The sequence below is a fragment of the Peromyscus leucopus genome, chromosome 8b, assembly GCF_004664715.2.
Source record: "Peromyscus leucopus breed LL Stock chromosome 8b, UCI_PerLeu_2.1, whole genome shotgun sequence".
Taxonomy (NCBI): domain Eukaryota; kingdom Metazoa; phylum Chordata; class Mammalia; order Rodentia; family Cricetidae; genus Peromyscus; species Peromyscus leucopus.
The window spans coordinates 71,130,776-71,156,090 of record NC_051086.1 but is presented as its reverse complement, the minus strand read 5'-3'; the positions used below and the strand labels follow the sequence as shown (position 1 = coordinate 71,156,090).

Here is a 25,315-nt window from a genome sequence, read left to right as displayed (position 1 = left end):
GATGGAGGCCGCCGTCTCTCAGAGCAGATCACTAAGTTACTGAACATCTGTCACAGGATCTGAGTGTGGTTCCCTGAGACTACAGAGATACAAACAGATGGCTTAATGGTAAAACTGTCTATGCTAAAATTCACAACACAGCAGGCACCCCAGGGAGACAAGGTCACAACCACTCTGTCCCCAGTGAGTTACTACCCCAGCTTTTAAATACGCCTAATCCCATCCCAGAGCCTAATGTAGATGCTAGCCCCTCACACACGTCAGATCTTAGGGCATTTGTCAGTCTGTCTTTCCAACCAGGAGAACCTTCTACTTCAACTCTTTATCCTCTTCCTTTATTCCAGTTTCAAAATACAGCCAAAGAAGCGCAACACAGAACCACTAAACCATATATAAACATGCTTTTTTCTTTTTCTTTTTTTTAAAAGCATGGTCTCTTTCTGTCTCCTGGCTGTCCTGGAACTTGTTATGTAGGCCAGGTTGGCCTCAGGCTCAAAGAGATCCATCTGCCTCTGTCTCCTGAGCACTGGGATTAGAGACATGGGGGTCACCAAACCTAGTTAAAGTTTTCATGTTTGAAAAATAATTCTGTAATTTATTTCATGTTCTTACCTTCTTTCTGTTTTAATTCATATGACTATGAACTAAAATTCATAGTCCACACATCTCACAAAATGAAAATCTGACTTTGTATGCTGAGACCCCTCGCCTAAGCCAGCCTGCCTCCAATGGCCACAGCAAGGAGTGTCATTTTGCAAAATGGGGTTTAATAAATAAGCAGCATCTTTTTATGAAGTAAGACAGTAGCTTGCCCATTAAAAAGGCACAGCTCACCAAGCTCTGTCTTCACCGTAGGAATGAGCAATTGGTCTATGGAAGCCAATGGCCCCAGGAAGCTCAACACGAAAAGAATAGTCTGTGAATGAGTTACATCCCGGAAGCCTAAAAAATTGTGTCAGGAAAAGCTCTGTGAGTTCAAAAAATATATATCAAATAAACTTTTAAAGTTGTGAACTGTACACTTTAAAACTGGCCCAGAAGGAGCAGGGGCAGGTTCCCACTTTGGGTCCATTTTGTGACCTAGACCTCTCCATGTGAGGATTAGCAATGGGTGCCACACGTGGTGGAAGCCAGCCATAGTGTCCGAGCTTGACTGGATTTTAAAAGTGACACTGTAATCAAATATGCTCCAAGGGCAGTCTAGAATTTCAGGGTGCTCCTGATCATTAAAACTAACATTTGCATTTTAACAGGATGTACACTATATTCCTCAAATCTATTAAATACATATTTGTATTTCTGAACTATCAAAAATAGTGCCCCAAATACATATTTGTAAAGAAAATTTTTATTATGTATACCCCAAAAGATTATGCAAAACCAGTTAAAATGAGCAAATTACCTTCTAAAATACAGAATGTATATATTTCTTCAAGTATAAAATGAGATTTTGCTTTAGACTGCCAATAAAGCAATCTCTCACAAGAATGAAGAACTACAAAGCTAAGCGGCAGAAGGAAGCAGAGCTAACGCTTGCATGGGTTTTGGTTTGTCAGGCAAGAGAAAAAAACGGGCATCGTTTCAAACAGATGGAAAGTAAAATAGAATAAAGGTAAAATAGAATAAAGGTATACTTGCCTGCATTAATTTCCCCTCTGCTGGAGTTACTTCTGCAACACCAGCAAACACACCTTCCAAAGTGAGATTCAGTTTTCCTGTGGGGTCCATTTTCAAGGGGATCACTCTGATAATAGCTCTCTGTTCTGCTGATCTTTCAGACTCCACTGCTGCCGCCAACACCAGTCCTGGGCGTCCAAAGCCTGCATGCAGGGTAGCCATCAGCAGCCAGGGCCAGAGGGCAGCCAGCTGCAGCTGCTGGCCACCACTCATGCTACCAGCTGCATCAATGCTCCTCCTCGGCCATGCATACTGCTGCCACCAGCTAATCCCAAAGGCAGCTTCTCAGATCCGGGAAATGGAGGGGGAAAGATGCGCTTCAGTTTCAGAAAGCCGAGTCAGAATCCTGGTCCTTCCTTTTTCTACAGTGTAGTCCCAAGCACAGGTAGCATTCCGGACTGGGAGAGGAAAAGAGGGTATTCTTCAGCCCACTTCTGGGGCCGGTATATCACTGTCTCCCATTGTCTCCGGATACAGAAACACCACCACTGCCCGCTGAACTTTCCAAAGGTGCTTTAGATCCAGCATGAATTGGTTGTCAGATCACTTGCTGATGGTCTTCCATATGTATCGGCTTTCTGAGGCACTAAACCCAATGTTGGTGAACAGAAACCCAGGGGACAGCCAAGGCAGGGCATCACAGGTGCCAGTGAAGAGCTCCGGCTCAGAACATGAAGAGATGGCCCCTTTTAAGCCAGAAAAAGTGTCAATTTTAAATGACGAAAGACCACGAGAGGGTTTTCTTCTTAATAGGAGAAGAGTGGAAATTAATCAGGCCACACCTGGAGGGATGTCTAAGGCTGCTACAGCATGAATTCATTAAAATGTCCATGCTAGATTGGATTTCAGCCTAGCCCAGAGTTCTAGGCCTACTGAATTTATATACTTTTTAAGAACTTCAATATATTTTTTTGTGTTCCGCCAAAAGTGCCTGTAAAATTTGGCACAAATTCATATATCTTTGACATAGGACAGAATAAATCTGAATACCAAAATCTCTCTCAACTTCCATATTGAGATACTTGTTGAGGTTAACTTTCCAGGTATGTTCCCAGTTAAAATTCATATTTCTGTTTCCACTTTCCTTTCCTGCTTAGGGATTCCAGATTTTATTCTCCAGTTTGAGAATATCAAGCACTCTGACTTTCCTCAACATGCTGTGGAGACTAATATCCAGACCTTAGAATCTGTAATCTTCAGGATTCAGAAGAAAAACAAAGGACTATTCCTAACACGTTTTCAAATTCCTTGAGGGGGTGGGGGATAAAAGATAGGAGGGGGGGTGGCTAGTCACAGGCTCTAAGTTAAGCACCCTGGGGGGCGGGGGAGAGGGGAAAGGGGAAAATAAAGCAGAGTAGAGGAGATCGGGGTATTTCTAGGCTCCTATGAAACTTCAGATTCTTGTATAAACATCAGATTTTAAAATGCGCACGCTTAAGTAACTATACATGCACTTCACCCACAAAGCCTGCTGCATTCTGAGGCCAAGTTTAAAAAATCCTACAAAGTCTTCAGAAGTGCCAAAAAGCCAAGCAACTGAGCGTGAACCTGCTATACAGATTCCTTACTTTTGCTAAGACAGAGGGAGGGAGAAAACAAAAAAAAGAATTTCAAAAGAAATCTGCAAACCTGTTGCGCTGTCGGGCCCACTGGAATCCACGGGGGTGAAACAAATTCAATTACGCTTTTATAAATCCTGCTTTGAAAAGATCTGAGCTGCTTAACCCAGAGCGGCTCTCTTCCACCTCCGCTCTGCAGTCAGACCAAGTGCCCGCCCGCACTACAGGTAGGTGCCGAGAAACTCGGAAGCCCGAAAAAGCAATCCACGCAGATCAAAGGTAGAAACTTATTCCAGGACGAAAGCTACTGTCCTCAAGAACTCTGGAAATGCTTCAAGAAGATCCAAAATCATCTCTGAAATCTAACAAAAGTCCCCCCCGCCTCGGTAAAGAATATTAAATGATCAGCTCTTGAAAGACAAAGTAGTAAATACAACAATTCACTACCAGAAACACAGAAAATCCCAGAGGGAGAAGGCGGTATCTCTGAATCATGGATGGACTTGGGAAGTTCAGAAGAAGGAAGGATTCAGTGCTTCCTTTCCAGAACGACAATTCTGGATCAGCTCCCTACAGCAGGAAGCCTGTGGTTGGTAATTGGTGTTCTAGCTCTGACTCCCTCCCCTGGGACAGCAATCACGCTCTCTACCTGCTGACAACGTGAGGGTGGAGCAGCCACACGCAAGCCCGCCCCTCCTCCTCTCGGGGCACGCACTCACAAACTTAACCAAGTCTTCTCCCGCTCTCTTCCTGTCTCTCTCTCCTTCACTCCCTCTAGCGAGCCACAGCCCAACTGCACTCCATTCAATCAGTCCTTACCTTTCCCACAGCATATAAATCAGGGCCACTCAAACAGATCTAAGCGGATTCTGTAAGCACAGAGCACTGACGGTGGTATGAAGAAACAAACAAAACATAAAAGAATCCACAAAAACAACAGAATGGCGCAATGTCTTGCAAACACAAGTTAAAATATATTTCTGTTCTTTCCATGTTTTAGTGTCCGTAAATGGCGCAAAGGCTGGATCGAGAGATCTTACACGGCACTACCGTGGAAAACTTCTGTGCACTTTCCACAAAGCTCTTCTTCAGTTCTTACTAACGTAAGTTCAGTAGTTCTGTCCAAACTGTACCTGTATGAATCTTTCAGAAGTCTGGCATCTGTTACTTCCTTCTCACTCTTTGGGTCAGACCTATTCTTCCAGTATAAGACTGTGAGTTAGTCTCTCATAATACAAGCCAAGAATTAGACTTAAGCTTGGAGCTGGAGCAATGGCTCAGTGGTTAAGAGCGCTTGGGGCTTGCTCTTTCAGTTCCCAGCACGCTCACAACCATCTACGACTCCAGTTCCAGGGACCCGACGCCCTCGTCTGACCGCCACAGGCACTGCAGGCAAAGCACCCATATACATAGCTCTTTTTTAAAAAATTAAATATGCTTAATGAAAACAGTACAGGCAAAAAAAACCCCAAAAACTAATTTCAGCTAATTACTACATTCACACAATATGGTTCTTTATAGTAATCTTGATATGGGATGTTTATTATAATATTTAAATTTACAAAATTATATTTGACTGTGGTCAGACATTTTTTAAAATTTTATTTTACATGTTATGGAGGCTTTATCTGCATGTATGTTTGCAAACCGTGTGTGTGAGAGACCAGAAAAGGGTGTAAAATCCCGAAGAACTGGCTAGGTAGTGGTGGCGCACGCCTTTAGTCCCAGGACTTGGGAGGCAGAGGCAGGTGGATCTCTGTGAGTTCGAGGCCAGTCCGGGCTACAGTCCTGGGTTCCAGGAAAGGCTCCAAAGCTACACAGAGAAATCCTGTCTCAAAAAACAAAACAAAACAAAAAATCCTGAAGAACTAGAGTTACAGATGTTTGTAAGCCACTATGTGAATGCTTGGATTCAAACTCTGGTCCTCTGGAAGAGCAGTGGGTGCTCTTACCTTCTGAGCCATCTCTCCAGCCCCATGGTTAGATATTTCATTCTTGAACTCACAAACAACAATGTGAACAAGTTAACTCTATTGAAATGTATACATTTTAAACGATTGTGATAAATTTCTGTGTTTTAACTTTCTGTTTGGTCGTGTGTAAAATGCAGATTAACCAAGCATGGTGGCTCACACCTTTAATGTTAGTACTCACAAAACTAATCAGCAGGCCTGTTATCAACTGGAGGCCAGCCTGGGCTATGGAGTGAGTTCGGGGTCAATCAGAGATATTTAGCAGGACCCTGTGTTAAAAATAAGCCCTGCGGATGACTGTACTAATGGACCTGTCGTGAAGGTTAAGGTAGTATGTCCCGAAAGCATGAAGTTACCCACTGATGTTTCTATATAGGTTTAAGACAGTCTCAGAATTTTATATTAATAACTAACCTGGAGAAGATTCTAAACATTTTTTTTTCTCTGAAAAGGGGCTCTTGCTTTTAGCCCAGGCTAGCCTATAACTCCTGATACTCCTGCTTAGACCTCTGAGTGCTGGGATTACAAACGTAGTCCACTAAGTATAGTTCTGAAGTAAATTTGTTTTAAATTTTTAAATGTAATTATGTGTGTATAATATATGTGGGGGAGCATGTGTGTATAATGTATGTGGGGGAGCATGTGTGTATAATGTATGTGGGGGAGCATGTGTGAAGTCAGAAGACAACTTCGTGAAGCAGTTCTTTCCTGTCTTTACCTGAATTCTGGGGGTCCAGTTTGGAGGTCATCAAGACTGCATGCTGCTCCTCCTGTTGAGTCATCTCACTAGCCCAGATGTTTGCCTTCTAAACACGGCAAGAGACTGACATTTCATGCATACATTCACCAGTGCCTGTGACCGAACTAAACTTAAAAAAGCAAATGCATTTTTAAAAAACAAACATTTTTTTATGTGTACATCTGTGCATGTGCATCCAAGTGTCCGAGGAGGTTAGGTATAGGATTTCCTTAAAGATGGAGTTATAGGCAACTGTAAGCTACCCAGGGTGGCTGCTGAGACCTGAACTCAGGTCCTCTGTAAGAAGAGTGCATGCTCTTAACGGCTGAGCCATCTCTGCAGTCCTTAAAGTGAATTATCGATTTCGCACCTTTTCCTCTCTTGTTGGACGTTAAGGGCATAACTATATAGACCTTTAGAAACTTCTATCCCAAAGGACAAGAGCCAATTCAACATCTCAGCAGGAGATAATTCTTTTAAAAATCTATTGTTTATCTACTTTTGCATGTTGTATAACTGCATATCAAAATAATGAAAACTACACATTATTACAGGTCACTGATACAGGTAAAATCTATTTACGCTTAAGGGAAACTAAGCGTTTCCCCTCTGGAAACTCACAAGTAATTAACTAATAGTTAACATATATATTTAGTTGAAAAATAAAATATAAAATTATAAACCTGGTTGCTTTCTCTTGAAGAACTTCTGAAATCTGGGAATGATGACAAAATTATCATGAGCTTGGGACCATGAAAGACTTAGGGTCAAGTCAAATAGCTCTATGTATTCTGGTGCACTGATAATCTATAGTTCATTTGGATCACCAAAATGACAAGCAAGAAAAAATATTATTCAAATTAGGTTTGGAATGCCATAGAACATCCCTGGAAATGTCATCAAGATGGTACTGCTGTGGTAGTGAAAAGCCCATCTTACTGACATTTACTTCTGTGTGCTGAGGTTTAAATCCAGGGCCTTGTGCATGCTAGGCAAGTGCTCTACCACCAAGACCATCCTCAGCCTCAGTCAGTCTTAACACAGGAGACAGATCATCCTTAACGACTGCCTTTCCTATCTGGATTGACTAGTTATTGAAGACTATTCATCCTCTTCTAAAACCCAAGATTCTGCAAAATATGTATAATAAGAACTGTCTTTATTCTTAGAAACATTTACTTTTTTTCCCCCGAGACAGGGCTTCTCTGTGTAGCTTTGGAGCCTGTCCTAGAACTCGCTCTGTAGACCAAGTTGGCCTTACTCACAGAGATTTGCTTGCCTGTGCCTCCCACCCCCCAGAGTGCTGGGATTAAATGCTTGCGCCACCACTGGCCGGCAGAAACATTTACATTTTTAATCATTATTAAAAATAGTTTTTAAAGGTCTGGACAGCTTTTTGTTTTGTTTGTTTGTCTTTGCTGTGATAGTGTCTTGGTCTGATGTATCCCAGGCTGACCTTAAACTCATTACACAGCCAAAAATAACCGTGAAGTTCTGACTCTCCTGCATCCACCTCCACTGGCCCTGCAGGTATGCACCCGCACATCTGCTTTACGTGATGCGAACGATAAGCCCGGGGCTTCCTGCACACCAATTGAGTTACAGCTTCAGGGCAACGTTTAAAAAAACTAAGAAGAAGAAACGAGATGTGTACAGTGGCACACATCTGAAATGCAGAACTCCAGGCACAGAGAGGCAGGAGGATCACTCCAAGTTTAAGCCTAGCCAGGTCTACATAGCAAGACCTTGTCTCAAAACAAGCAAGGAAAGGGAGACAAGGTGCAGTGCTTGCTTCGAATAAATGCCAGGCTCTGGGTTCATCTCCAGAACTGCTGGGGAAAAAAGAGAGAGAAAAGAAATTAGATTTTTTTTTTTTTTTTTTTGAAAAGCAGAATGCATTGTCTAAAGTTCACCAGCATGAATGCTTATAATGACTGAATTTTCTACTGGTTACCAAAAAAAGAAAAAAAAGTAAAACAAGCAAGACAAGAGGTCTGGTTGGAACATTCATTTTATTGTTGACTGATTGAAACTGATTGGTGCTTGAGGTGCTAGCCGGGAACTTTCTTAGTATGTGTCAGGTCCACTGGCTAATTCACGTACAGATTCCACTTTGCTGCTGCCATTTGCACAAGTCACTGATGAGAGCTTTAGGAGATGGGTTCCAGGCATGTGAGTAGAGCAGGAGATCCAGCTCCTTTCTGGTGTATTCATATATAAAAAAGGTTGGAAAGCTGATCAAGGCATTTCATTGATCAAGCCTTAAAACCACTGAAGCCATGTCCGTGCCAAGGTTCCTGCTTGACACGTGTTCCTCAAAAGGTATCATCTCTTTAATACACATAAGGCTAAGAAAGGCATTTTGAGGAGAAGAAATATCACCTACACAGCTTACCAGCTCTTCAATGTGACAGAGGGAAGGCAAAGTTCCTTCGTTTGGACACCGGGTCTCCTTTTCACATACTTTGCCAATGTATGTGGCACAGATACAAGATGTGGATGTCTTGATAATCAGTTCATCTTTCAAGGCTTACTAGTAAAGATGAGTAAGTGCCCAAGACATGAGCACCAACTAGTCTAATTAGATGGATCAAAACCTACTTTCAAATCGAAACTGAGTCGCTGTAGAGCAATACAGAGCTTACCCTTTCCAAAACAGCTAGAGCCCTGTAACATGTCTAGGTCTGTTATCACTGGGAAGGCACAGTGCCACGCAAGAAATGGCTAATACAGTGCTTACGCCATTATTAAGTGCTGTTTCTTTTTCACTAGCTTTAAATTCAGGCTTTCCTTTTGTTTCTGCAGCCCTTATTAGGAAAATTGAGGTAGATTCAACAAGAACATTCTAGTCAACTTAAAATACCTCAAATCAGAAAAGTTCTTGCTGTCATTTGGTAGACATGGATCAACTACAGAAATTGGACATCCAAAATGTCTCTCTTCTCCTTCAAAAGTCACACAATCCTAGTAATCAAATGTATAGTCCTATAGGGGAAAGAAAAAAATGATAATAGTCTACCCAACTATCCAAAGGCCTCCCAGAAGCTTAAGCCATTTAATGTATCAAATATAAACTGCTTCTTAAAAATTAAAGCATGGCTTCTGGTAAATGACAATGAAGCGATCCCCCCCCCAAATTTGCACACAACACCTTCTGCAGGTAAGAATTTATACTTGCTGAGTGTAAAAATCTAAACACTGTTATACCTCAGTGTTTCCGTTCACATATTGTATTTACCCTTCAAAAATAAAATTACACATGTACCCTTTAATCCTTCTATTCTGCAATGTTAATAAAAATACAAAGCTTTAAAACTTTAAAATCTATCAGCATTTATAAATATAATTAAACAAATGAAATATTTTCTTTAGAAGACATTTATGTAAGTGATATTAACAAAACTTTCTTACTATTTATGATAATTTATCATTCAAATTAAGGAAAGACATGAAAATGGAAAAACGCTCCCATTACTATTAAAGAACCAGAGGCTGTTAGTGTGATGGACGGGCCAAGTCCAGATGCCTTGCTCCTGAAACAGGACGTGGGGTTCAGAAACAAGAGAAGTTCTTGGTTAATCACTTAGAAAATGAGCTTTTCCCAGAACTTCCTCCCTGGAGAGTTCCTGACCCGCTTGGACTTGTGCTACTGGCGACCTCACGTGTCTTTGTTTATCACACCGTCTTCCCTAAAGGATCACACTGTGACTCGAGACAGACTTGCAAAGACTGCTGATAACAGTTCAAAATGGCTTCCCAGCTCAGCACACACACCGTGGCTCCGTGCCACCAACACGGCGCAGCTGAGATGCTTCTTGAAGGCCAGGACTCTCTTCATTCGAAAGGAATCTGGGCAGAAAAAAAAGGGGGGGGGGCCCGCTGGATGTTTAAACAGTTTGTCAAGGTACGCAATCTGAACTGAACAGCTGTAGTAAATACCAAACTCCCAATTTTCAATTTAACAAATCTCAATTAACAAAACAAAAAATACTTTTTTTCCTTAACAGAACTGAAAAAATCCAACAGTGTGTCATGTGCAAGACTAGTGTGCCTCCTCCAGCCACGGCTAGTGCACAATGCCACATTTGCCGTCCACGCCACCTCACTCTTTTAACTCTTCCTCCTTTGGAAAGTGCTCCTGCTTGCAGGCCACGTCCACCAGCAGATGAAGATCTAGAAAGAAAGGATTGTTTACTCACTCTCAGCCTCTCAGGGACAGACTTCTACAGACAAGTCTTCACACAAAGAGGACAAGTTGTCTATAGATAATCTGGGCACGTGGCTATAAATTACACTCCTTCACTGAACTCCCGATTTTAGGACATTTTATCACTCTTTAAAGCACACTCATCGAGTCTGATCAACCAAGTTTAAAATATTGCCTTTTATTGTACATTTAAAAGGGACAGCCAGAAGTGGTGGCACATGCCTGTAACCTCAGCACTTGGGAGGTGGAAGCTGGAGGGTTGGGAGTTCAAAGCCAGCCTTAGCTACTTAGAGAGGCTCATGTACCATAGGCTACACTGAGATAGATCCTGTCTCAAAACAAACAATAAAACTTAGAAGTTTAAAAAGGAATTCAGATGAAATATACACATACAAACACAACTTCACTTCCTTTATGTCTCAAGGACAGGAAGGTGAGGTGTAGACTAACACAACTGAACTCTTGCACCCACACACATGCTCGTGCACACGCGCGCACACACACACAATGGCCCTGAACTGTAAGGGAAAAGACATACCCTGATGGATCAAGAGACAACGTGATTCATCAGGAGTGGAAAGTGGTAAAAGCTGTCAGCTGAAATACGAGTTCAGGACTTTTACAGTGATGACTGCAGTGCCCTTATATAACATGCAGGCATTTAAAAAGTGAATCCATACATTATTCATTATTATAAGTCATCCACTTAACCCTAACAAGTAAGACGATAACTGGAGGTGATAACTAAGCTATTACATGGTTAGTAAGGAAAGCCAGTGGTTTCCATCTTGTTACACACTGGAATCATTTGGCAGTCTTCAAGAAACCAATGCCTGGGGCTCCCTCCTCCAGATGTTTTCATTTAATTGGTATGGAATGTAACCTAGGCTTCAGGATTTCTGAAAGCTGACCAAAGATGTAGGAGTAACAATTATGATCATTTTCTAAACACTTCAGCTCCACATCAGGACAAAAACAAGGCATATGCTAATGGAAAATATTAAAATGAGATTTTGAGATATGGGGGGCGGGCACAGGCCTGTAATCTTACCACCTAGGAGGCAGAGGCAAGAGACAGCCACAAGTTTGAAGCAAGCTTAGTCTATATAATGTATTCTAGGACAGCCAGAGCTACTACACAATCCTGACTCAAAACACACACACACACACACACACACACACACACACACACACGATAAAGAGACAGAAGAACCGGTTGATTTTGAGATATGAACAGATCCATTTGGAACCTACTTTGAAAACTGACTAGGAAGTCTTGCTAATGATAAAGGTAGAAGCCCTTAAAGGAACTATAGAGCTCTCGTGGGCAAACAGACTGAACTACAGCAACAAATCTATTTTTAGTAACTAGACTTCAAAATAGGACGAAACTATGAGCCACAGTTGCACATGCCTTTAATCCCAGCACTCGGAAGGCAGAGGCAGGAGGATCTCTGTGAGTTTGAGGCCAGCCTGGTCTACAGAGTGAGCTCCAGGATAGCCAGGGCTACACAGAGAAACCCTGTCTCCAAAAATAAAAGAAAAAAGGAGGTGGGCAGTGGTGAGATAGCTCAGTGAATAAAGGTGAGTGCAGTTGGGTAAACTTCCATGAGCTTACGCTAGACCTGTGACCAAGCAGACACAAAGGCCCTGTGTTGTGTGATTGCATTTACGTGAAATATCCTCTTAGGTAAATTCATAGAGGCCAAAGATAGATTAGCAGAGCAAGAGAAAGGAGAACTGTCCAACACAAAACAAAAGCCTTCTTAGTGAACATTGGGCTTTCTCTGAGAGTGCTGAAGATGCTCTGGGACTGGACCAGAGTAGCCCCTGTCCATCATCGTGAGTATACTATATGCTTTAAATGGGCTCAGTCGTCATTTTTACCTTTAAAAGGCATCTTTTCCTATTAAGTAGAAATGACTCCAGACCAAAACACAAAGAGGGAAATAGGAAATAATTCTAATGTACAAAATTCCCACCTACACCTATTTCAGTTTTCAGTGACACAGAAATAAAATGTGTTCCTATAGGTGTGCCTCGCCTCAGTAAGACATGCAATGTTCTGTGTGTGGTGTTGCTGTGTCAGAGCTTTACTGTTTGAATGATGTGTCTCAGTGTGGACATGTGCACATAGGTGGAGGGGTCTGTGGGGTCCAGAAGTCCAGAAGGTTTTAGATCCCTGGAGCTGGTGGTAGAGATGGCTGTGAGTTGTAGGTCCTCTGCAAAGGCAGCCATGCTCTTTATTCTATCTATCTATCTATCTATCTATCTATCTATCTATCTATCTATCTATCTATCTATCTATCTCTATCTATCTATCTATCTATCTATCTATCTATCTATCTGTTTGGTTTTTTTTTTTTTTTTTTGGTTTTTTTTTTTAGAGACAGGGTTTCTCTGTGTAGTTTTGGTACCTGTCCTGGAACTCACTCTGTAGTGGCCTCGAACTCAGAGATCCACCTGCCTCTGCCTCCCAAGTGCTGAGATTAAAGGCGTGCGCCACCACCGCCCAGCTGACTTTTCTATAATTATATGACATACATTTATTTTTCTTCGCCTCCAGAAAGGGAGCATTGTGCAGCAACGTGCCCATTCACTAAGCACACTAGGAACACTTAATGCTTAATCATCTCTCCAGTCACAGCATCACAGGCAGTATTTCATTCTTCCTTCCTCTCTTTTTTTTAAAGATTTATTTATTTATTTATTTATTTATTTATGAGTGCTTCGTCTGCATGTACACCTGCAGGTCAGAAGAGAGCACCAGATCTCATTACAGATGGTTGTGAGCCACTATGCCGTTGCTGGGAATTGAACTTGGGACCTCTAGTAGAGCAGCCAGTGCTCCTAACCACTGAGCCATCTCTCCACTCCCAGCAGGAACCATTTCTTGAATGACTATGCAGTATTTCATTACATCAATGGATTACCTGGCTTTTTGGTTGGGTGTTACTGTTTGTCCGCGGCTTTGCTATTATTGACAACACTACAGCGGGCTTCTTTTGAGTACCTTCCATATAGCATCAGGAGTGCCATTCTTGAGTTGTTTACAACTAGATAATCCCAAATTGTCTGTTAAATAGCTATAAAGGGGCTGGAGAGATGGCTCAGTGGTAAAGAGCACTGGCTGCTCTTCCAGAGGACCCAGGGTTTGATTCCCAGAGACCACACGGTGGCTCATAACCAGCTGTTACTCCAATGCCAGGGGAAGCTGACGCCCTCTTCTGGCCTATGTGGGCACTGCACACACACAGTGTACAGACATCCACTCAGGCACACACAAATACAAATTAAAAAAACAAAACCTATAGAGCCAGGTGTGGTGGCTCACATCTGTAATCTCAGCACTTGGGAGGCCAAGGAAGAAGAAATGTCACAAGTTTGAGGCCAGCCTGAGCTACGGGCAGTCTAGGCTACACAGTGAGACTCTATCTTAAAAAAAATATAGAAATTTATATACAGATTTATATCCCAGTTACAGTATATACAAGGTCCTTTGCCCCCATGTCTTTGTGAAGTTTGAGGTTATTACCAATTATAGTTTTGCTGATTGGATTGGCACAAGAAAATCGGTTTGATTTAATTTGCATTTCTCTAATGAACAGAGAGGTTAAACATCTTTCCCTCCCTGCACCAGGGATATGGACTGAACCCAGGGCCTTGTCACCCATCTACCACTGAAATATGTCCCCAGCTCTGAACATTTTTCTAGACTTTGAATAAGTTATATTTCTTCTTGTGAAGCACATAGTTTTTTTTTTAAGACAGAGCCCAGGCTGGCCTTGACTCATTAGGTACTGAGGATGACCTTGAACTTCTGATTCTTCTGTTTCCTGAGTGCTCGGGTTACAGGGATGTGTGCAATGCCCAGTTCCTGGGGTGCTGGGGACTGACCCCGGGCTTTGTGCATGCTGGACAGCCCCACTAAATTAAACTTATTTTTTATTGTGTTGTGTTTTCTTGATTAGTTTTAGGGGTTTTCATGTATTGTGAATATAGAGTTATAGTTTTATACTCTAAATATTTTCTCTTAGGCAGCATGATGAAGACTTCTATTTGCCTCCTAATTTTGATTCTTTCCCCTTTATCTCACGTTGTTATTTTTATTTATTTATTCAATTTATTTATTTTTGGCTATGTAGTCTAGGCTGGCCTTGAACTCACTATGTAGCCAAGGCTGGCCTTGAACTCTTGATCCTTCTACTTCTACCTCCTATGTTCTAGGATTATACACATGAGCCAACATGTCTGGCTCCCACATTTTAAATAGGCAAGCTACTGACAGCTGTATTCAAGATTTATTTATTTTATGTATACTAATTTTGTCTGCATGTACATCTGCACATCAGATCCCATAGACAGTTGTGAGCCACCATGTGGGTGCTGGGAATTGAACTCAGGACTTCTGAAAGAGCAAGCAGTGCTCTTAACCACTGAGCCATCTCTCTAGTCTTCATAGCTGTGTTTTTGAGCTCTACTGAAGCTACAGAACTTGGTCCTCCATGAGTAAGTTCTAATAAAAAAAAAAAACTCTGACCATATGTGATAATTATATTCATATAATGAAGGAATATTTATAGCTGCCTGCTGACATAGAAGAGAGAGAAACTATCTCTGGGGTGTGTGTGTGTGTGTGTGTGTGTGTGTGTGTGTGTGTGTGTGTGTACATGTGTATGCATATGTGCAGAGGTCAGATCATCACCTTATGTTTTCCTTAGTTATTTCCCATTTCATTTTTGGAGCAGGGCCTCTCACTGAACCTGGAGTTCCAATCATCCTCCTGGATCCTGTCTCTCCAGCACTGATGACAAGTGTATTCTGCTGTACCAAGATTTTTACATGAGTACTAGGCCTCTGAACTCAGGTCCCCGAGCTTTAGTAGCAAACACGTCACTGACCACCATCTCCCCAGCCCTTCGCTCATGCTGCACATGAGAGCTAGTAGAAAGACACCACGGTCACGTCGCCCCGGGAAGCTTAGACTCAGGTTGTTGGGAGGGAAAAGTTGTTCAACTCCTACTTTTGATTGTCTGTTTTGGGGTGTTGAGGATTCAAGCCAGAATGCATGCTAGCCAAGGCTCTACCACTGAGCTAGGACTCAAGCCTTTGGTTCTTTTTGGGGTATTAGGATTCTGATTGTTTATGTGATTACTGTAGTCTAATTTATGTACCAATATGGGATTTGGAACCTAGAAGTGGGGTACTGATACAATCCAAATTAAAAATATGTGGACCTGCAGGCAGCATAATTCACTGATAGAACTTATGCATAGGATGTGCATACTTGAATTAAATACCCAATATCCAAAACAAAACAGCAGCACTAGCAGGTGGTTAGGATACACAGGCTGGAATGTTGTGAAATTTGCTACTCATGTGTCCTGGTCAGTGTTTATCAGCTTTACCCTAGAGTGATCTGGGAAGAGGAATTTCGATTGAGAAAATGCCTCCATCAGATTGCCTAAAGGGAAGTTTTTAAATCAGTGATTGAGGTGAGAGGGTCACCCACATCATTGTGGGTGGTGGCACCGGCTCTATGTGGTGTAAGAAAACAGGCTGAGCAAGCCAGGAGGGCAAGCCAGTGAGCAGCGCTCCTCCATGGTCTGAGTTCCTACTTCCTTTCATGATGAACTACAACTGTCAGCGGAAAGACACCCTTTCCTCCCAAGCTGCTTTTGGGATGGTGTTCATCACAGCCACAAAAAATCTAACCACACAAAAACATCGGATAAAAATCACTCCCTCTAATGCCCTAGAAAGCAAACCACAGAACAAATGAGCACACACCACAGAGGAATGGGCCAACAGAATTCACGTTGTGTTGACTTATTTCTTGCATTTAGCATATCCCTAAAAGAAGAGATGAGACAGGTCAATGACATTCACTATGCAAGTAGAGACAGGGAATACTTCTTTTCTTCTTTTTCCTATTATGACAGGGTCTCACTTAATCCAAGCTGGGCCTTGTATAGCTGAACTCTTGATCCTCCTGCCTCCACCCACTTCTGGAGTACTGGAATTGTGAATCCATACCACCATTCCTGGCTTATACAAATCTATAGGACTTCATACATGTTAGGCAAGCATTCTACCAACCGGCTACTGCCTGGATGGGAACATTTCTTTGCTAATTGTTGGCACACTATTGTCTAGGGTTGTTATTTGGGCCGTGTATCCAACTGCTCAGCATCCCAATTTGACAAAGGGCCAGAGGCTAGAGAGATGGTTCAACAGCTCTTGCACAGGACCTGAGTCAGCCCCCACATCAGGTGGCTACCCCCACCTATAACTCTAGTTTGAGGGGATCCAATGCCCTCTTCTGGCCTCCACAGGCACTGCACTCATGGACAAACACACAGAAATCCACATAGTGGCTCACAGTCGTCTGTAACTCCAGTTCCAGGGAGATTGGACACCCTCTTCCGGCATCCACATTTTGTCAAGTTTCTCTTTTTGACCAAGCACTTACTTTAATAATCCCTTTATGCACAAACAAATCTCCATAAGGAACGTATTTACCACAAAGTTTTAAAAAGTAAAAAATTTCTTTAGAGAAATGATCCAATCAAGTCCAGTTAAGCCTAATCTAGCACACTTGTTCACATGACCTCAGTACAGGTTGCCATTAGGCTAAAGGGAGAAAATGAAGAAGACAGACAGACAGCAAACCCTGTTCAGGATTCAAATGAGCTGAATGAGATCTCTGGTTGCTTTAACTCCCAACTGGAATGACCAGAGGTAAGAAAGCAGGTATCTTTTCTTTTTTTAAGACTATGAAACCAACTACTATGTACAAATGCACATGTGCCAGTTTTTTAAAAAGATGAAAATGCCAGGGAATTAGTAAGTCTGTTCTCCAAAGTATGTGACTGTTCAGACCCTACATATCTGCAAGCTTTAGAACTATTTCAGTAGGAGTAGGAACACAAACTAGAATGGGAGTCTATCAACTGAAAATGGGTAAAGAAAATGTGGTGTATAGTTAGAATTTTTTTCAGTCATGAAAAAGAACAAAGTTAGGGCATGGGTGACAGCTGTGGCAGTGTGCAGACTTGTCATGCATAATGCTCTAGGTTCAATTCCCCATACTGCCCCCAAATAGAATGAAGTTATGTTGTTCCCAGGAAAATGGATGCAATGGGAGATAATCACACTAAGCAAATTAAGTCAGTCTCAGAAAGACAAATACCATGTTTTCTCTCATTTGTGGGTCCCAGATTTCATGTGAATACATAAATCATATACGTATATGACACCGAAGGAGAAACAGAGCTGCCTAGGGAAATGGGGACTGATTGGAAAAGGAGTTCCGAAGGAAGTCAGTGACAGGCAGAAAAATCCCTTAAAGTTCTTGGTCAGGGAGTCCAAGAGACTCCCCAAACAACAGACTCTTACTGTTGTTGCCCTTGGTGGCCTCCCAGAGGTTAACCGTAAGACCCTAACGCTGAAGACATCAGACACTATGGACACAGGACTTGGAGGATCTGAGCTGGTTCTGACCTGAACTTGAGGACTACCCTTCATAGTCCCATAAGGTGCTAATGTCAGCTGCCAAGGGAGGGAAGCGACCAATAGTTCAACCCAGCTGTGGAGCCTATGAACAGTGACCAGCAAGGCAAGGCATCCCTAAAGCTGCAACAGTGGCACTCATATATTGGCAGTAACAACAGCTGTATAATTAGATTTATGGCCTGCTCCACAGCAAGGAAGTCATGTCTGGTACTGGGAACCTAGCCAACTACCTAGGGCTAGTGAGGTCATGGATCTTGGAGGAGAGCCTACTACTGTTAGTTTACTAAACCAGCAGAACTCCTAAATACTTATCTCCTTATCCACAAAGAAGTGTAGCTCCCAACCCTTAGCAAAGAAGCTTCTCTCTGGAATAGAGGCCATCAGAGAAGATCACAACTGGTCAAAATGCAGAGAACTACTGGTTGTGGGGTGCCGAGCCCCGTGGATACATCTACAGACAATTCCTGTACCTAGGGCTCAGGAATACCTCCGAAGAAGAGGAAGAAAGATTTTTTAAGAACCAGAGGGCCAGGCGGTGGTGGCGCACACCTTTAATCCCATCACTTGGGGCAGAGGCAGATGGACCTCTGAGTTTGAGGTCAGCCTGGTCTACAGAGTGGATTCCAGGACAGCCAGAGCTACACACACAGAAACCCTGTTTCGAAAAACCAAAGGTGGGGGAGGGACCAGAGGACTAGGAAACCCTCTGCAAGACTGTGTCTTCTAGAACCAATAGGGCAGCTTCACCTAGTACAATTCACTAATATGGCTACCTAAATAAGAGCAACAACAGGCATGGATGGAAATCTTACAGGGCTGAACCCCAGCTTAGACAAAGAACTACAGACAACTAAGAGATGCTGAGAGCAGAAGTAATCTTCCCTCAGAGACGAGCCCCTTCTCCAATACCAAGTGACTAGTCCTGAAATTATGTACATGCACTGAAAAGACTCAGAAGGTTGTATTTATATATTTACACATGTGTGCGTGTGTTTGTAACAATAACAATTTTTAAAAAGGAGGCCAGAAATTTGAAAGGGAAAAGATGGAAGGAAAAGGCCATAGGAGCAGTTGGAAAAAAGAAATGGAGGGAAATGATGTAATTATATTTTAATAAAAATAATATGACACATTTAAGGATCAAGCCTTTGCAGATTAGGCATAGTATTGAGATTTAAATTAAATTTTGTTCTGTCAAGAAAAGTTTTGTAAAGCTTAATACTTATTTCACTGAATTTTTAAAATGAAAAGGAGTCTGTGTTCAAGTTATTTTTCTCAATAAACTTGCCTTAATTTAAAAAAAAATAAAGAAAAGAAAGGGTAAGATAGAAGGATATGAGGGGATATGTTCAAAGTACATTAAATATTTTCATGAAAATGGCCTTATGTAACCCATATGTAATTAAAAAAATCTGCCGGGCGGTGGTGGCGCACGCCTTTAATCCCAGCACTCGGGAGGCAGAGCCAGGTGGATCTCTGTGAGTTCGAGACCAGCCTGGGCTACCAAGTGAGTTCCAGGAAAGGCGCAAAGCTACACAGAGAAACCCTGTCTCGAAAAACCAAAAAAAAAAAAAAAAAATCTAACAAGGTTGAACCTATGATTCTAGTACTTGGGAGCTAGAGGCAGGCAACTCAAGTTAGCCTGGTCTACATAGTAAGTTCCAGGCCAACCAGGGACATATCACAAGGTGCTGTCTCAAAATGATAATAACAAAATACATACTGATTTTGGGAAAAGGTATGTGTGTGGAAGGACAATGCCCATATAATCTCTAATCTATTGACAGATGTTTAATTGTTGAAGTAAAACTAAAGTTTTGTTTGTTTAGAAAAACAAAATCTTGGGGTTGGGGATTTAGCTCAGTGGTAGAGCACTTGCCTAGCAAGCACAAGGCCCTGGGTCTGATCCTCAGCTCAAAAAAAAAAAAAAAGAAAGAAAGAAAGAAAGAAAGAAAAGAAAAGAAAAACAAAATCTTTAATCCTTCCTGAGAACCACTTCAGATGAGGCTAGGGAGGAAAATAAGCAAGTTAGGACCTTGCACAGGAAAGCCAGATATGGCAGTTTCCTAATCCTAAAAAAATTGCAGTACTTCCATCAAATTTGCTTTATGGCATAAAAATAGGCCCATCAAAATTAGTTCTTGTCCTTCTTGCTTTGATATGACCTTCTAGACTAACCCCATTGCTTTACCTGTCTGCAAGTATTGAAATCTCAATCTTGATTGGGAAATATCCTCAACCAAACATGATCCTGCAAGCTCACTCACAAGACAGCCTTAGTCAGTCTGAGCGCCATCTTGGTTTGCTTTCAGGGTTTTTGAGAGAGTCTCGTCTGATCCAGACTGGCTTCGAACTCACAATGCTTCTGCCTCCCAAGTGCAGGGATTGTGGTGTGTGCCACCACGACAGACCCTGGGCACTACTATCTTCATCCTAGTTTTTAGAGAAATTCTCAGAGAAGTTCTTAATATTTAAAGATAGAGGTTAGTGACTAATTTGGTTAATTCCTTTTGCCTGTATTTCAGGCATCTGGCATGCATTTAACTTGAGGGTTTTTGTTGTTGTTGTTTGTTTTTTACTGCTGTGGTTTAATCTAGGCAAGTGTTCTACCAAGTTACACCCCTAGCCCTGCGTTGTGTGTGGCACCTGGGTTTCACTCGGCAGCACAAGCTGGCCTTCATCTAGAATAGCATCCGTCCTCCTGTGTCAACCTCCCAAGGGCTGCTACTACAGGAGGGAACCACCATATCTGGCTAATTCGAGAATATTACATTAGCCACTGCAAGCAAGATGTAGCAGCACATATCCACAATCAACACTCAGGAGGCAGGAGGAGGATGAATTTCAAAGCCATCCTGGGCTACACAGTGAGTTCCATGTCAGTTGGGACTACTTAGCAAGATCCTATCTAAAAAAGAAAGAAAAGAAAAAAATGTTCACTGCAGAGTACAATGACTTGAATTGGTTATTAAAAAACATTTTTAAATTAAAAATACAATTGTATTCAATTCACTACTAGAAGTGAATCAAAGCTGGGTATGGTGGTATGTGTCTGCATATTAATAGGACTGATACAGAAGAATCACTGCTCCAGTTTGAGGGCAACCTGGGATGACACCATCTCAAAACAAAGAACCACCTGCAAGTGTCCCAGTGTCCAATATATGACTAGATTCCTCTAAATCACACATCCTGAAACAATAGCACTTATACAGACTCATTCTTTAAAGTATATTTATAATGTACTCAATGCAGTATCTTTAATGTTATCAAATATTCTTGTTTCACAATTTAAATGCATACCCTATGTTTGTTAATAAAATAAATAAAATCTTTAGTACCTGAAGATGATTATTAAATTACCCTTCACCTCATCATATCTGTTCTAAGTTAATCTAAAATTCTTTACTTTTCTTTACTATATACAGTATTTTGAAAGCTCCTATTCTTTCATTTATTTTGAATATGTGGAGGTGTGGGGGTGAATGCGTGTGCATTCACACAGAGGCCAGAGGACTTCAGGTGTCCTTCTCTATCAGTCTACACCTCATTCTCTTCAGACAGGGTCTCTTTATGAACCTGGAACTCAGCTGGTGGCCAGTAAGCCCCAGCAGTCAGCACTAAGGTTACAAGACCATGCAGACATGCTTGGCTTTTTAAAATGTGAGTAATGGAGAGTTGAACTCACATTCTCATACTTGAGCAGCAAGTGCTTTTAGGGGCCAAGCCATCTCCCCAGTACCCCAAAACCTCAAATTCTTATATGCCCATTAGGAAAACAACTATTACATACATACAAAGGTAACTAAGAAAACTAGTTTAAACTACAACGATATAAAACAGCAACATGAGAGACATAATTATAATAATAAAGATCCATGCTAATTACCACTCATATATGACTTACATACCAAGGTTCTGTGCTAGCATTTTAGTGCTACACACTCTAGAGCTTACACTACTTCACCCTTACCAGGGGACTTTCCTCGTGAGTTGCTTCTCCGCTCTCTGTATCTGACTGGAGTGGATAAGCCTGTGTCTTTACTAGGCTTGTTAGAAGGCCCCATCTCTGAAATAAGGAATCCCATTTGTTCTGAAGGCAAGACATTCTCCTGTGGATTGGCCTGGCATTTTATATTGCTATCCACCTAAAACATGAAGCACACTTATTATTCTGATATTTACTCCAAATATCTACTAAAACTTAATATACATTATCAATGAAGTTCTATTATAGGAACAGGATCCTGCAAACATGTTTTCCTGCTTATGAAGAATATTACCAGGCTGGAGACATGGCTCAGTGGTTAAGAGCACTTGCTGTTATTCCAGAGGTCCTGAGTTCAATTCCCAGCAACCACATGGTGGCTCACAATATCTGTAATGAGCTCTGGTGCCCTCTTCTGGCCTGCAGGCATATATGCAGGTAGAACATTGTATACATAATACATAAATAAAATCTTTTAAAAAAAAAAAAAGCTGGGCAGTGGTGGCGCATGCCTTTAATCCCAGCACTCGGGAGGCAGAGGCAGGTGGATCTCTGTGAGTTCGAGGCCAGCCTGGTCTACAAAGTGAGTTCCAGGAAAGGCACAAAACTACACAGAGAAACCCTGTCTCGAGAAAAAAAAAAGAAAAAAAAAAAAAAAAAGAATAAGAATATTACCCTTGATTGTGGTGACTTATCTAACTATTCAACAGTAAGACGTACATTTTCTACATACTCAAGCCACTGAAATGCACATGAAACTAAAATACTTACTGATGAGTAAAGGAAGATTTACCATGTCTGGATGCTTTTTGTGACTTACACCAGTGAGACATTTTAAACACACTTGGTGAGAGCCTCTGTTTTTTTGCTTTAGTGTGTGTTTCAGTTGATGTCCCTTCCTAACCCATGACCCTGGGATGGTCACAAATAGGCATGATCCTACTGGATAGTGTCAATGGGGAATGGACACTGTTTTACTAATTTTATATTCTGTATATGTTTCAAACTATATATGCTTCATTCTCTATAAAATCTCTATCCATCCTGTTTATAAATGAATTTCTCTGATTCCAAAATGTTCTTTGGAATGTTAAAACCCTTTGTCAAAATAACCAGCTTCTGCCATGCTGCTCTTTATAATTTTATTTAGAATATAACTATATTATTAAAAAAAAGCTAAAAGTTAAAATTTAGTTTTCAAAAAGAACTATGGGAGTCAAACATATTAAAGAAAACACTGTGCATATTCAATTTAAGACATGTAACCCAGTAGTACACATAACTATGAAGATACTAAATACTTTTTTTTTTTTTTTTGAGACAGGGTTTCTCTGTGTAGCTTTGCGCCTTTCCTGGAGCTCACTTGGTAGCCCAGGCTGGCCTCGAACTCACAGAGATCCGCCTGGCTCTGCCTCCCGAGTGCTGGGATTAAAGGCGTGCGCCACCAACGCCCGGCTACTAAATACTTTTATTTCTACAGGCATATTTAAAATATGAGACTATCTTTACTTAAATTATATCATCTTAATACATATTTTAATAGTCTCAAAAAGGACAATGAATTGATAGAAATCTAAAGACATTTAGGATGGGGGTATAACCCAGTGCTACCTTGCTTAGGTATAAAATTGTATCAGCAGGGTGTATCTTTCAGTATATACAAATACAATAGCTTGACCAGATGGGCAAGGCCCTATATTCCATTCCAGTTAACACTACCACTACCACCACCACCAAAAAAAAAAAAAAAAGCAGGGGAGAAAAGAAATGAAAATCTTTACACTTGAATATTATATACATTTAAGTATTTTAAAAAGAACTACATATAGTAAGACCTATCTAAACAAACAAACAAAAAACCAAATTGAATCATGTATGATGATGACACACGCCTGTTGTCCTAGCACCTGAGGGTAAAAGATCCAGAGTTCCAAGTCATTCTTGGCTAAAATATGAATGCCTGGCCAGCACGGGCTACAGACGACATGACTTCTTGATTGTATACAGTAATTATAGATTTTTCTTAACTTCTTAAGAGTGAGTATCACACTGTCACCCAGGCTGGCCTGGGACTTGTGGCACCTCCTCCAACCTCAGCATCCCAAGGCCTCGGTTACTCTGGACGTACTTTTGATTAACTAGTTTTTGTTTAATTGATTAGGAATGCAAGATTAATAAAAAAAATCTGAACCCAGTGAAATCAATAGAGTTTTGTGATGTTATAAAAAAAAGTAAGAGGGCTGGAGAGATGGCTCAGAGGTTAAGAGCACTGGTTGTTCTTCCAGAGGCCCTGAGTTCAATTCCCAGCAACCACATGGTGGCTCACAACCATCTGTAATGAGATCTGGTGCCCTCTTCTGGCCTGAAGGGACACATGCAAGCAGAACACTGTATACATACATAAATAAATAAATCTTAAAAAAAAAAAAAAAAAGTAAGAGGGCTGGAGAGATGGCTCAGAGGTTAAGAGCACTGACTGGCTGTTCTTCCAGAGGTCCTGAGTTCAATTCCCAGCAACCACATGGAGGCTCACAACCATCTGTAATGAGATCTGGCGCCATCTTCTGGCCTGCAGGCAAACATGCTGTATACATAACAAGTAAATAAAACTTAAAAAAAAAAAAAAAAAAAAACAACATTAAAAAAAAAAAAAAAAAAAAGGCCGGGCGTGGTGGCACATGCTTTTAATCCCAACACTTGGGAGGCAGAGGCAGGCGATCTCTGTGAGTTCGAGACCAGCCTGGTCTACAAAACGAGTTCCAGGAAAGGCTCAAAGCTACACAGAGAAACCCTGTCACAAAAAAACAAAAAAAAACAAAAAATAAAAAAGTAAGAAATTGGGGCTGGGGAGATGGCTCTGCAGTTAAGAGCATTGGCTGCTGTTGCAGAGAACCCAGGTTCAATTCCCAGCACCTACATGGTGGTTCACAACCATCTGTAATTCTAGATCCAGGGGATCTGATATGTTCCCCTGACTTCCAAGGACATCAAGGAAACACATATGCAGGTGAAACACTCTCACATAACATAAAATGAATAAATAATTTTAAAAAGAAAGAAATGACCTGCAACTTTATCCTTCCTTCCACCTACAGATAGCTAAGGAAGTCATCATCTATGTCAAGTAGAACAGGTGTCTAGGTGGTGAAGTTATACCGGCGGGACATATCTTTTAGTGTACCCAAACTAAGGGACGGGACAAAACTCAAGGAACACCCAACATGGAAATATATTTTCTTTTTCAATTTTCCTTGTGTTTGAGATGAGGTCTATCTATATAGCCCAGGCTGGCCTTGAACTCACTATATAGCCCAGGCTGGCCTTGAACTCACTATATAGCTCAGCGTGTCCTCAAACTCCCAGCAATCCTACTTCCACCTCTAAAGTGCTGGGATATAGGCAAGTGCCACCAGGCTACAAATAGTATTTAGACCCTAATCAATCAATCTGATTGCCTATCTAGAGGTTCATTTCAGACTATACCACAGTTGGAGGATGGCCAGGGTTAAAGTAACTTCCTCTTAATCTTTTATTTTTTTTTTTGCTTAACCATTATGACACAATCCTTTTGGAAACCACAGTGAACTGATATTAAATGATGCAGATAACATCTAGACAAACTCTTGACTAACATCTTCAGCAAGAAGCACTGTGTAC

The 25,315-nt window shown here is 41.4% G+C and overlaps 2 protein-coding genes across 3 annotated transcripts in view; both read right to left on the bottom strand.

The window, feature by feature from the left end:
• Rnf43 (ring finger protein 43) overlaps positions 1-3,876 on the bottom strand; it is a 72,653-nt gene extending 68,777 nt beyond the window's left edge. The window contains exons 1-2 of one of the 2 annotated variants that reach the window (XM_028878241.2): positions 3,307-3,876; positions 1,639-2,363 (exon numbers count right to left, since the gene is read on the bottom strand). In XM_028878241.2, coding sequence (XP_028734074.1) covers positions 1,639-1,890 — 252 coding nt within the window. In that variant the 5' untranslated portion in view covers positions 1,891-2,363; positions 3,307-3,876. Of the gene's footprint in view, positions 1-1,638 lie in introns of both variants that reach the window. The other variant, XM_028878240.2, reaches the window with a different exon arrangement.
• Positions 3,877-7,943: 4,067 nt separating this feature from the next.
• Positions 7,944-25,315, bottom strand: part of Hsf5 (heat shock transcription factor 5) — a 42,555-nt gene continuing 25,183 nt past the window's right edge. The window contains 2 exon segments of the mRNA XM_028878243.2: positions 7,944-10,121; positions 21,644-21,818. Coding sequence (XP_028734076.1) covers positions 10,051-10,121; positions 21,644-21,818 — 246 coding nt within the window. The 3' untranslated portion in view covers positions 7,944-10,050.